Source organism: Lepus europaeus, chromosome 1 (assembly GCF_033115175.1).
Source record: "Lepus europaeus isolate LE1 chromosome 1, mLepTim1.pri, whole genome shotgun sequence".
Lineage (NCBI taxonomy): Eukaryota > Metazoa > Chordata > Mammalia > Lagomorpha > Leporidae > Lepus > Lepus europaeus.
In genome coordinates this window covers 19,185,039-19,198,107 of record NC_084827.1, presented here as the reverse complement: position 1 = coordinate 19,198,107, position 13,069 = coordinate 19,185,039, and the positions used below count along the sequence as shown (strand labels likewise).

The 13,069-nt window shown below is 49.4% G+C and overlaps 1 protein-coding gene across 1 annotated transcript in view; it reads left to right on the top strand.

Moving 5' to 3' along the window:
* Positions 1 to 13,069, top strand: part of STRIP2 (striatin interacting protein 2) — a 50,931-nt gene that overhangs the window by 6,519 nt on the left and 31,343 nt on the right. The window contains exons 3-12 of the mRNA XM_062201346.1: positions 4,478 to 4,552; positions 5,508 to 5,642; positions 6,939 to 7,059; positions 7,832 to 7,900; positions 8,104 to 8,210; positions 8,992 to 9,119; positions 9,953 to 10,156; positions 11,362 to 11,579; positions 11,782 to 11,847; positions 12,538 to 12,601. Coding sequence (XP_062057330.1) covers positions 4,478 to 4,552; positions 5,508 to 5,642; positions 6,939 to 7,059; positions 7,832 to 7,900; positions 8,104 to 8,210; positions 8,992 to 9,119; positions 9,953 to 10,156; positions 11,362 to 11,579; positions 11,782 to 11,847; positions 12,538 to 12,601 — 1,187 coding nt within the window. The remainder of the gene's footprint in view (positions 1 to 4,477; positions 4,553 to 5,507; positions 5,643 to 6,938; positions 7,060 to 7,831; positions 7,901 to 8,103; positions 8,211 to 8,991; positions 9,120 to 9,952; positions 10,157 to 11,361; positions 11,580 to 11,781; positions 11,848 to 12,537; positions 12,602 to 13,069) is intronic.

The window sequence follows — 13,069 nt, the reverse complement described above, 5'->3', positions numbered from 1 at the left end:
CGCATTCACATTTCCTTCTGCGAATTCTCCTTGGCTATGATATTCTTCTTTTTTAAAAAAGTTTATTTATTTGAAAGGCAGAGTTACAGAGAGAGAAGAAGAGACAGGGACACAGAGAGAGAGAGAGAGATCTGTCCACTGGTTCACTCCCCAGATGGTCACAACAGCCACTGGGGCTAGCCCAGGCCGAAGCCAGGAGTTTCTTCTGGGTCTCCTATATGGGTGGCAGGGACCTAAACACTTGGGCCATCTTTTCCCTGCCTTTCATAGGCCACTAGCAGGGAGCTGGATTAGAAGTAGAGCAGCCGGGACATGAACCAGCACCCATATGTGATGCTGACATCACAGGCAGTGGCTTTACCTGCTGTGTCACAACGCCAGCCCCTATGATATTCTTTCTTTCATTCTTTCCCTCTTTTATGCTCACCTCTCTTTATTAATAACTTTTTGTACATTCTAAAAATTACTTTTCTTTTCATTCCTCCTCTGTCTTCCTGTCACCCATATTTTTACATGCCCCCTCTTTCTGCCACCTTCTCGCTATCTCGTTCCGTCTCTCTCTCCTTTGCTTCTCTTTATTTCCCTAATACCTGTACGTTATTAAACTCTCAACAATGTCTGAGGAGAAATTCTATAGCCAGCCAGCCAACTGAGCAAAGCTGGACTTGTCACCCGCATCCATCATAGTAGTGACCTGCTTGGGTGTTCGTAGCTGGTGCTGAGTGGTCCCATTCTTTCGGTGCTGGGCTGCTTCTCTCTGTCTGGATTTTTAGCTTAGGGTAAATGTGATCTCAGTACATTCAGGGCCTACGTGTTACACGTGCTATGAGTACCAGTTATTAATAAACGAGTTTTGGGTGGAGACGGTGTGAAAGTTAAATATTCTGTCACATGGAAGTGACACTTTGAGACATGCTTTTCCAGAGAAAAGAGGAACATTTTTAAAGAAGTTCTTTTGAATAAGCACAGGGAATAAATTTTATGATGAGTGACAGAGGAATAGAGAGCTAAGTTTAATAACCAACCAGGATTAGAATCTGGAATATAGAGGGTTGGTGTTGTGGCATAGCAGGTTAAATTGCCGCTTGCAATGCTAACATCCTATATGGGCACCAGTTCAATTCCTAGCTGCTCCAATTCCAATCTAGCTCCCTGCTAATGTGTCTGGGAAAACAGTGGAAGATGGACCAAGTGCTTGGGCCCCTGCACCCACATGGGAGACCCAGAAGAAGCTCCTGACTCCTGGCTTCAGCCTGGCCTTGTGGCCATTTTGGGGAGTGAACTAGAGGATGAAAGATCTCTCTCTATCTCTGTCTCTCTCTGTCTCTCTCTCTCTCTGTAACTCTGCCTTTCAAATGAAATAACTTGAAAAAAAAAAAAAAGAACCTAGAATATGAGCATATACGTGTGTATTCTTAGACGGGAGATGAGCATCCAGCACTGTGGCGTAGTGAGTAAAGCTGCTGCCTGCAGTGCTAGCATCCCATAAGGGCGTTGGTTTGAGTCCTGGCTGCTCTGCTTCCAATCCAGCTCTCTGCTATGGCCTGGGAAAGCAGTAGAAGATGGCCCAAGTGCTTTGGCCCCTGCATCCTCGTGGGAGATCCAGAAGAAGCTACTGGTTCCTGGCTTTGGATTGGCCTAGCTCCAGCTATTTTGGCCATTCGGGGAGTGAACCAGCAGATGGAAAATCCCTCTGTCTGTCTCTCCCTCTCTGTATCTATAACTCTACCTCTCAAATAAATAAATAAATAGACTGAAGACTGCATAGTTTATGACCTAACAGTCCTCCTAGATGTACACTCTAAAGAACCTTACAATTGGGTACAAGAAAATGTACAAAGATGTTTGTTGAGGCCCTGTTGATAATTAGGAAAATTAAAAACAACCTGGAATACCTGTCAGTAGGAGAATGGAACAACTATAATATATCAGTGTAGTAGATTACGGTGTAGCCATTAAAATATCTGATCTGTATCTACATGCTTCAATGTCAATAAATGCTAAAAACCAAGTTGGAGGAAGAAGCAGGGACAAAAGAAGTTACACAATGTGATGCTGTTTGGATAAAAGGTTTTTTTTTGTTGTTTTTGTTTTTTTAAGATTTATTTATTTATTTGAGAGGCAGAGAGTTACAGAAAGGCAGAGAGAGAGAGAGACAGAAAGAGAGAGAGGTCTTCCCTCCACTGATTCACTCCCTAGATGGCCGCAATGGCTGGAGCTGGGCCCATCCGAAGCCAGGAGCCAGGAGCTTCTTCTAGGTCTCCTGCGTGGGTACAGAGGCCCAAGGACTTGGACCATCTTCAATTGCTTTCCCAGGCCATAACAGAGAACTGGATCTGAAGTGGAGCAGCCAGGACTCAAATTGATGCCCTTATGCGATTCCAGCACTACAGGCGGCAGCTTTACCTGCTATGCTACAGCGCTGGTCCTGGATAAAAGTTTTTAGAAGTGAATAACAGCAATGGAAGTTGGCCTAAGTCCTTGGGCTCCTGCACCTGTGTGGGAGACCTAGAATAAACTCCTGGCTCCTGGCTCGGATCGGCTCAGCTCCAGCCATTGTGGCCATTTGAGGAGTGAAGCAGCAGATGGAAGACCCCTCTCTCTCTCTCTGCCTCTGTCTCTCTGTAACTCTACCTTTCTTTTTATTTATTTATTTATTTTTTTATTTTTATTTTATTTTATTTTTTTGACAGGCAGAGTGGACAGTGAGAGAGAGAGACAGAGAGAAAGATCTTCCTTTTGCCGTTGGTGTAACTCTAGCTTTCAAGTAAATAATTGAATACATCTTTTTTTAAATAAAAAAAAAAGTGAAAAACATCATGTGTTGTTTACAGGCATAGACATATGTAGTAAAAATATAAAAATGGGCATGTGAGGGATACCCACTGATCTCATTAGAGCGGTTCCCTCTAGAGAAAGGAAGAAAATAGGCCAGCGAGCAAGTATGATAAAAACATTGTTCAGTCTGGGTAGATACAGAGGTGTCTTATGTATTCTGTACTTACCCATATCTGAAAATTCACAATCCAAAATTTAAAAGACAAATAAAAAGAACAAAACCAAAGTTCAGTATCCAAGAGCCCTAGCTCACTTTTCTGACTGGATTTGTGCTCTACTATTTTTTTTTTTTTTTTTAGATTTATTTATTTATTTGAAAGGCACAGTTGCAGAGAGACAGAGGCAGAGAGAGACAGAGAGAGAGGTTCATTCCCCAAATGGCTGCTCCATCAGTTGAAACTGGGCCAATCGTAAGTCAGGAGCCTCCTTTGGGTCTCCCACATGGGTGCAGGGGCACAAGGACTTGGGCTGTCTCTGCTTCTTTCCCAGGCGCATTAGAAGGGAGCTAGGTCAGAAGTGGAACAGCTGGGATCGAACCAGTGCCCATATGGGATGCTGACACTACAGGTGGTGGCCTTACTTGCTATGCCACAGCACCGGCCCCTGTGTTCTCTCTTAAAACATACATGTTCACATTCTCCACTATGACTGAAGTATTTAAGATTCAGAGAAATTTGTTTCTGAACGCTCCCAAGATTCTGGAACTCAGAACCCAAAAACCCTGACTCTCAGAAAAGGGTTTTTCTCCACCATGAGACAGCTGGCTGGAACATAAGTGAATTTCCCTTGTTTTGGGAGCTGTCTGTGACCTGGTTACATTTTTGGAAAAGTCTTAGGGCACGGGGGAAATAGAGATCTGTATGAAATATATCACCTATTGGATTATTGATTTCAACTCTTAAAAATCTGAAATATGAGGGTACAGACATAATGTTCTGAGATCTCTCTCTCTCTCTCTCTTTCTCTCTCTGTGTGTGTAGGAAAGGGCTTTTTTGTTTGTTTCTTATCAGCTTTCTGCATTTTGTGTTGAGAGGCTGCTATCGGCCAAGTTAGGCTTTCCGGTGCACAGCAGCCGTATAGCAACCACAGCTGCTCTCTGAGTGGGCAGCTGTGGGCACAAGCCTAAACTCTTATGCCCTTCATGGAAATTCAGCAGGGAGAGAATGAACCGACTCCAACCCTGAAGAGTATCTAGAACGGACTCTTTAGCCTTTGCCCTGACTTGCTAAATAGCACAAGGATCTTACCACCGAATTTCAGGGGTTGTTTTGCACTCCCGTTCCCTGGAGATAAGATAATCCCAGTCTGCTTTAACAGAGCAGAAGGGGTCGCAGCCCTGAGAAACAGGAGCGATGACATCAAGCCCTCTGTGCCCCACCTCTCCTCCTGGCGCTCCCCGAATGCTGAAGCCTCCCTTCTCCACTGCAGGAGCCAGCTGGCAGGAGGAGGACAGGTTTGATGGTTTAATCACCCAGGGACACAAGTGGCTATTTTTAACTGTTCTGAAGGGGAGGAAGCTGGCTGAGTTGGACACAGGAATGCATTAGAAGCTTCAACTCTTTCATGCCGCCCTCTCCACCCCAGGCCCTTCCTTCTGGGGTCTCCTGAACGTGACTCTGTTCTGTCTTTCCTGCCACAGAATTGTATAGCTACACTGAGAACATGGAATTCACCACGAACAGGAGGTGCTTCGAAGAAGATTTCAGGACTCAAGGTGATCCGAGACCCTTACTTATGGGGGCTTGATTTTTGCCTCTACAGTGTCCCAGTATGATCTAGTAAAACGCAAAAACAAAGTAGGATCCTTCAGCCACTTAAACCATATGCCCTTCCCTTCTTGCACATAGGACACAGGAGTCATTGCATCTCAAGTGTAGAGACCAAGGGTAGAAGCAAGAGAAACCTGATCTGAGCCCCTAGTATACGGGGCCAGGAGAGCAGAGGGCTATTGTGACAGAGCTGGGTCGGTCCCCTGCTGCCTGACAGGTCCTGGTGCCAAGCCTAGTTCTTGACTTGAATGCTCAACCCCTGCCTCCAACTCTGCCCCACGCTCAGTCGCAATTTCACACGCAGACATCTGTTGCCCTAGTTGGGCAGTGGCAATTCAGTTTTTAATTCAACAAATGTGTGGTTGGTATCTGCTCTGTATCAGAGAATACAAAGTGCAGCTTGTCCACAGGCTCAGTAGCCTGACAGCAGAAAGGAGATGTGCCCATCACAACACTGGCCGAGGCCCAGAGGAAAGTGGTAAGCACCCTAGAAAAGTGGAAAAGGTGTCTCGGGAGCAGAGATTTTGCCAGGGGCATGAGTAGGAAAGAGGCAACTTTGCATTAGGCCTGTGAGAATAAGAAAGAGGTCATTTGTATCAGGCCTGCAAGGGTGACTGGGCACTGGACATGTCAGGGGACAGAGGGAACTCCTTGAGGAGAGGCAGAGACAAAGCAGTATAAGCTGTATGTGGAGCACGGAGGGAATGTTGAACAAGAGGAAGCTACAGAATGGATTCAGGCTACAGTGTTTTGGATCCTTTTCCCATTCCTATTCTGTTCTTACAGCTTTTAGAAAGAATTTGTTGGGGCCTGAGATCAGAGGCGGGTGTGCTATCAGGAGCCTTTCCAGGAAAGGGTGGCAGGAGCTGGCACTGGATGTGTGTTGTGTTCTGTCCCCAGTGCAAAACAAGGAATGGCTGGAGTTGGAAGAAGATGCCCAAAAGGCTTATGTGATGGGACTCCTGGACCGGCTGGAGGTGGTCAGTAGGGAGCGGCGACTGAAGGTGGCCCGAGCTGTCCTCTACCTGGCTCAGGGTGAGTGAACCACCTTGCTAGCTTGAGAGGGGAGGAAGCCGGGGAGGGAAGTGGCATTGTCAGAGCTGGGATGAGGCAGCCAGTGCTGGGAAAGCCAGTCCCCTGCCTCTGAAGGACAGCTCTCATCCTGCACTAGGACTCACCTGTGCTGATGAGAAGATGGGAGATGGTGTTGGATGCTGTCCTGGATCCCTTGGGATCTGCCTTTATCTTACCAAGCGGGTCAGGATTTCTTTTAGGGGCCATAATCCTACGTGAGGAGCAGCAAGAGGGTCACTGCGGCCAAAGCTGCCTGAGTACCATCAGCTGAGCGTAGAGACGTCTTTCATCAGCTGTGGCCTGGCCGCTACACTGAGGGCCCTACACTGAGGGCAGGCAGGGGAGTGTCACCGCCTCACCTCACACATGGACCCTCTGTGGTGTTTCTCATTGGCACTGTGAAGGTTCAAGCCAACATGGCAGCAGGAGTAGATGCGGTGAGCAGTGTGAAGATGATCAGAATTAAATGAGACTAATTGGAGAAATCTGCCAGCAGAGAGCTGCTAGCCAGGCGTAAGAAAGGGAAATGAGATAACCTCGCTGGAATAGTGAAAATAAGGCCTGAGATCATAGATGTGAGGATTGCCAGCAGAACCTACCAGCTGGGAGCTTAAAATTTTGTAAAAGAAGAAAACAGGTGGAAAAGAAAGAAGGTGGACACTGGGTGGAGGAAGACTGGCAAATAAGGCATTGCTCACCCATGTCTCTTAGATCTGGTGCTCTGGCCAGCTTCCAACTGCCAGTGCCCAGCCCACACAGAGCAACCGGAAGTACAGGAAACTAGTTAAGCAGCCCTCATCCAATAACTGGCAGGAGTAACTGGATGAATAGTGTGACGACCTCGGTCCTCTCGGAAGGGATGACCCGAGTCGTGTGCTTTATACTATTTCCAGTCTTCCCTAGGATGAACTCCACTGACTGCCTTCTTCCCCCGCCTCACTTCCCTACTTCTCTATTGGCGATTCCTGGGTTCAATTCCCAAATAAACTACTTGCACTTGAATCTTTATCCCAGGATTCAATTCTGGAGGAACCCAAATTTAAGACTCATTGATGAGTACCTTGGACCTAACCCTGGAGATTGCCTCTCCTCTCCCTGACTCATTCGAGGAATTTCTCAAGGGCCCGGCCCTTCTCTCTCAGCTTAATTATTGATCTGGGCATTAGACAAAAGTCTTAAGATCATGGGTAGAAAGAACTGGGGTACTTGGGGTGCCTGCCTTCCCCCAACCCCTATGGCAACTGTCTGGTCCTTTAGGCACTTTTGGGGAATGTGATTCAGAGGTGGATGTGCTACACTGGTCCAGGTACAACTGCTTCCTGCTCTATCAGATGGGGACCTTCTCGACCTTCCTGGAGCTACTGCACGTGGAAATCGAGTGAGAAGCATATGGGGAGGGCTGGCCTAGACTGTACCCTTCCTCGCAGGGACCTCATGTCCTGCACGGGTTCCCTCACTGTGAAGAAGCCCTGGAGAGCTGGATCTACTCATATCTCAACCTGAAGCTCATGGCTTGCTCCTCCTCCATGCAGCCCATGTGCCCTGATACTCTGCCCTGCCTGCCTGAGGTTGGGCTCCTCCCAGCTCTAACCCACTTGTAGCTTCAGTCCCGGGTTTCAAGGGCCCTATCCTGGGTGGTTCTTTTTCATCCACACACCTTCTCAGCTCAGCCTCACTCTGCAATCCATGAAAAAAAACTCTTCTGCCTGTCAGCATGACCCAAAAGGGACAGGACCAATTTTTGCCATTGTGCCCAATTCTTTCCCTCATTGGTTATATATATATATAGCCCTAGAGTTAGCCTTATCTGTCGCTACCACTACAGTGCCCCCTCATTTTGTCTCATGCCTCTCACACAATGTTTAGATGCTTATTGTTTGTCAGATGCTACTTAGCATCTGTTTGGTGTCCCACATGGTAAAGGCGTGATGGGCTTTCAAGAGGAATAGATCCCACAGAGCCTGCCGTTGCCTTCTTCACCACAGTGGAGAGCTTGCTGAGATGGTGGGGGAGTCCTGTGGACTCCTTCACCTTGGGACAGTTTCCTTGGTGGCTGCGTAGCCAGAGGATGGCCGGTCTGCAGCACAAAGAAGAAAAAGTCCTAATGGGTTCCTGTCCTTCCCCTCTTCCTTCTCCCTCTTCCATGGCAGCAACAGCCAGGCCTGTAGCAGTGCCCTTCGAAAACCAGCCGTCTCCATAGCAGACAGCACAGAGCTCCGGTGAGTGGGACTGACTGTGGGCTTGGGGTGGGGGGGTGACTGGCACTGAGTTCCCCTTTCTTCAAACCCCAGATGACCCAGACCACCCAGATCACCCTCTAGTTTGTTTCACTGGGTTGGGCTCCCACAGAGACCACCCCTGAGGTTTCTGACTGTGGCGTGGGGTTTGCCTTGGGAAACTTGTGATCCTTCTGCAATCCCAGGGTGCTGCTGAGTGTCATGTACCTAATGGTGGAAAATATCCGCGTGGAACGAGAGACAGACTCCTACGGGTGGAGGACAGCTCGGGAGGCCTTCCGCACTGAGCTGAGTAAGAAGTGGCACTTGAAGAAGGGAGAGGATGGGTGCCGGTGGTGGAGGGAGAACAGAGTATCTGCAAGAGACTGGCAGTTGTCTCTCTCTCTCTCTCTCTTTCTTTTTAAATTAATGTCCTTTCTTTTAGGACAGAGATACTGTGTGTCAGGCAGGAGAGCAGGGCTTGGTTACCTCCCCGTGTCTATGAGCTAGACCCAGTCATAACTTCTGTATTCCTTGGTTATAAATGGGGATATCCATCTCTCTCATTCCATCACAAATCCCACCTGGAAAAATTGAGTTGAATCACCTTGAAAACCAATCTCTTTACAAATATAAGTTGATATGGTCACGTGACAGGAATAGGACATGAAGACCTATAGGATGTTTAAAATACACGTATCACTATGGGAAATGGAGGTGTAGACCACAAATACATGTATCACTATGGGAAAGGGAGGTGTAGACCACAAATACATGGATTACTATGGGAGAGTGAGGTGTAGTCCACAAAAGTCATTGAGTCCCTCAGCCAGAAAGCACCTTCTTCAGTACTGTTGCTCTTTTTTGGCATCCGCCCCCAAGCATCACCTGGGTCTGGGGCTAAGCCATCTTGCCTCCCTTCCTGCCCTTTGAGGAGCTTCTGTCCAGGGGCTCACTAAGCTTCAGTCTTAGGGCCCAGTGCCTGGAGTTCTGCAGGGGAGGTGAGTGCCTCCTCCGTGGAGTCAGGGACACGGGGACACGCCGCCAGCTCCCTCACCCTCACTTGCTCTCTGGCTTCTTTCCACGCCCTCCAGGCTTCTCTGTGCATAATGAGGAGCCTTTTGCCCTTCTGCTCTTCTCCATGGTTACCAAGTTCTGCAGCGGCCTGGCCCCCCACTTCCCCATAAAGAAGGTCCTGCTTCTGCTTTGGAAGGTGGTCATGGTGAGTGGCTGAGCCTCCCCACTCCCGCCCAGCAGCCCTGTGCTGCCGCAGCTGTCAGCCAGCTGCTGGCGGCTGAGATAACGGGGCTGTCTTAGAGACCTCACAAGCCCTGTGTCTGCAGTTACCTGTTTCTGTCGGACAGACGGGAGGTGCCATGAGTTGTGGTGTCAGTGGCGCCTCCTCCTGGCGAAGTTGATATTCTGCGGAAAGAACACTGGCTGAAAGTTGGCAGATCTGGACTCTGCTAATACGGAGAAAACTGGTGACTCTTTGTGCTTCCGTTTCTCCAGCTGTAAAATGTTGGCATTAGTACCTGCCCTCCGTGCAGATAAATAATGGACTTTTTAAAAATGAAGTCCTTTGAGGTATATGGTTGCAGCTTTGTTACTTATTACTCGGCCTGCTCCATCCTCTCTGGCTGCCATCCCTCAGGGCTGGCCCAACACCACACCCCCAGGCAGGCTTTGCGGGGGGAACTGCCTCCTGACTGCAGGGGAAGCCGAGCGACTCTGGGGCTATAGCATCTGGAGGTCTGGATGTTCCCCTTAAAGAGGGAGACAGTTTCCTGTTTTGTCACTGGAGGCTCCCAGGGGTCCCTTTTCTAACTTCTGGTGACATTTCCACCCCTGAATCAGCAAACAATGCTTCATCCCGGCCCCTGTGCCCCTCAGACTGGGCACCGTCACATGTGCCCTTCCTGTGTTACTACCGTATTAAGGGGGAGGGGGCCGGAAGTTGTCACTTTCTCTCCATCCATGTTTCCCTGACCTTGCAGTCTCTGACTTCCTTCCCCTTCCTCTCCCTTCTCTGCCCCTTTCCTGTTCCATCCTTAGTTCACCCTTGGTGGATTTGAGCATCTTCAGGCCCTCAAAGTGCAGAAGCGGGCAGAACTGGGCTTGCCTCCGATGGCTGAGGACAGCATCCAGGTGGTGAAGAGCATGCGCGCCGCCTCCCCGCCCTCTTACACGCTCGACCTGGGGGAGTCGCAGCTGGCGCCACCACCCTCCAAGCTGCGAGGCCGCCGTGGCTCTCGAAGGGTATGGACTAGAGCAGACAGTGGTGTTGTGACGCTGGCTGGTCCCAAATCAAGATTAGGGGCTACTCTGGGTGTGGTGGGAAAGAACAGAGGATGATGTGGCTCACCCTGCTCCAGGCTGGCCCTGGGACCATCCTGAAGCCCTAAGGTCTGTACTTCAGCCTCCATCCCCCTGTCCTGACAGGTTCCTGGGCTGTCCTGATGGAACACTGTGATATCAAATCCTATATCCTTGTTTTGCTGCAGCATCACGGGCCCGGGCCTCAGTCCCTAGAGTGCTTAACATCCTGAATAACAGTTAGGGTAAAACCCTGGGTCCTGAATAGGACTCCCATGAATCCATGTGCCTGGGTGAGGCACTTTACCAATTTCTTGGCAGCTAGAAGGTTTTCTCTTCTCTGGCTCTGGGACCACAGGCTCCTATCTGAGAAGTGGCTGGTTAGGGTTCTAGGTTCAGTCTGCAGTCCTAAAAAGATCCGAATGACAAGTTACAGTGAGACCTGGCCACACTCCCATGAACTCCCCTGCCTGACCTGAGTTCTCCAACTACAGTCGGCAGGTCCAGACAGTCACGCTCAGTAATCCAGTTTGCATGTCTGCAGTGTGATGTTTTTAACCTTTATTTTTTTGTTTTATAAAGTAATGCTTACTCACTGTAGAAAATTTGGACCAAATATAAAAAATGTGATGAAAGGAGAAAAGAGAAATCACCCACAATCTTAACAACCAGCGACAGTCACTGTTAACTTTTTGGCCTATTTCTGTCCAATCTTTTTTTTCTTTCTGTGATAAGATTTAAAATTCCAAACTCGCTTGCCTAGCAGCAAGCTTCTGTCCTGTTCCTCAGCCAGCCAGCTGGCGTATGCTCACAGAAGGCAAACTAATTGAATGTTCACCTAAGCAGAGCATAATTAGGAAGGAAAGTGCGAGCAAAAAAAGAGGCATCAGTGCCTTCTGACAGCCAAGCAACTATGACTTCAGGGATCACCTGTGCTCTGCTCCCTGGCCTTTGGCGTGGTTGCCTGAGACTGCTTGTCCTGGGGTTGGGCCCAGCGGGGACAGTAGGGTTGACATGGGGGAATGGGCTTGTCTCACAGGAGCTGGGTTCTGACTTCATGCTCCCTAGAGCCTGGAAGCCTGTGGTAGGGGATGGCTCCTTATCAGGATGCCTAGGGTGAGGTCTCTGCTCTCCCTCCCACCCCACAGCAACTCCTCACGAAGCAGGACAGCCTGGACATCTACAATGAAAGGGATCTCTTCAAGAACGAGGAACCAGCCACAGAGGAGGAAGAGGAGCCTGCTGGCGATGGAGAGTTAGACTTGCTGGAACAGGACCCTCTGGTACCACCGCCACCCTCACAAGCGCCCCTCTCTGCTGAACGGGTGGCCTTTCCCAAGGGCCTTCCCTGGGCCCCAAAGGTCAGGTAAGTGGAATAGGCCCAGGGCAGAGCGATCTGTATTCAGGGCTCACTAACATGGCAGTCAGACCCCTGTGTTTGAAGTTCCCTCTTTAACTGCCATCTCTCCCACGGCTCCAGTCTTCCAACTGGAGGCACAGGAGCCCAGCGAGGCTCTAAGGTGTGCTTTCTTCCCTTCTCGGGGCTGACCTCTCCATCACCCTCTCAGACAGAAGGACATCGAGCACTTCTTGGAGATGAGCAGGAACAAGTTCATCGGATTCACCCTGGGGCAGTAAGTGACTGATGGTCGGGACTGGCTGTGGAGTGGTTCCTGGGGCCAGGGGACCAGGTAGTGTGGAGTGAGGCAGGTTGCCTGGGAGTCATACTGCGGCCCAGAGCAGCCGGACAATGGGCGACTCCCAGTGAGTACTTCAGGTTCTTTCCATGGAATTTTTTCCTTGGGTTCCTTTCAGTTTCCTCAAAGAACTTTTGTGTTCTGAGCCAGATGTAAGACCTTGAGCATAAGAAATTTCCCTTTGGGGCTTCAATATCCTCCTGACCCGAGGTTGTTGGATTAGAAGGTCCTTAGGGGCCCTTCCTGCTCTAATGGGGTAAAATTCTGTGAATAAGGCACAGAGTGGGAACTGCCCGGTCTTCTCCCATTTCTCAGCCCTCATGAGTCCTTCCCACTGGCCACTACAGAACCGAGAGGGTTGTGTTCCTGGGATTTAACTATCATTGGGCTACACTCCTTTTAAGTAGGAACCTACCATTCCCAGACTAAGTGAATCTCCTAGTTTTCATAAACACTTCAGTGTGCCATGGTTCTTTCTGTGTCCTGAAGCAATGATTGGGGACCCAGAAACTTGCAGAATACCAGGGTGTAGATGCTGAAAGTGGCATGGCCCGTGTCACCCCAGAGGGTATGAGTAGTTCTCCACACTTTGAAAGCTCATGATCTGGTGTGTCTGGCCTTTCACAGGGACACGGATACCTTGGTTGGATTACCCAGACCCATCCATGAGAGTGTGAAGACCCTTAAACAGGTGACCAGTCGGGCTCTCGGGGCTAGGGAGCCATCAAGATGAGTCAGATTGTCAGGGGTCCTGGGAACTGGGTGGGACTCTCCTGACAGATTCATTCTGTACCTCCTACAATTTCCCCTGCAGGCCTTCTGGCCAAACCGGAAAAATAAAACCTCTCCCTAACTACCCAGTTTCTCACATTCAGACAGATGGACTTCTCCTTTCTTCTCATTCCCTTTCTGCCTTCCCATCCTTCTCTTTCTCTTCCTGCCTCCTGACTTCCTTTCCCTCCACCTGTCTCTCTCAAAGGCCCACAAACTCCCCAAGGCCCAGATTGCGCAGACATTTCCTAGACAACCACTGTGTGTGTGGATACAAAGTATGGGTTTATCACACCACACATACACAGACCTGCATCAGAACCCTCAGGGCAGGGCTGGGCATTCAATCTTCGAGACCTACCTCCGCACCTGACTCCAGCTTCCGGCT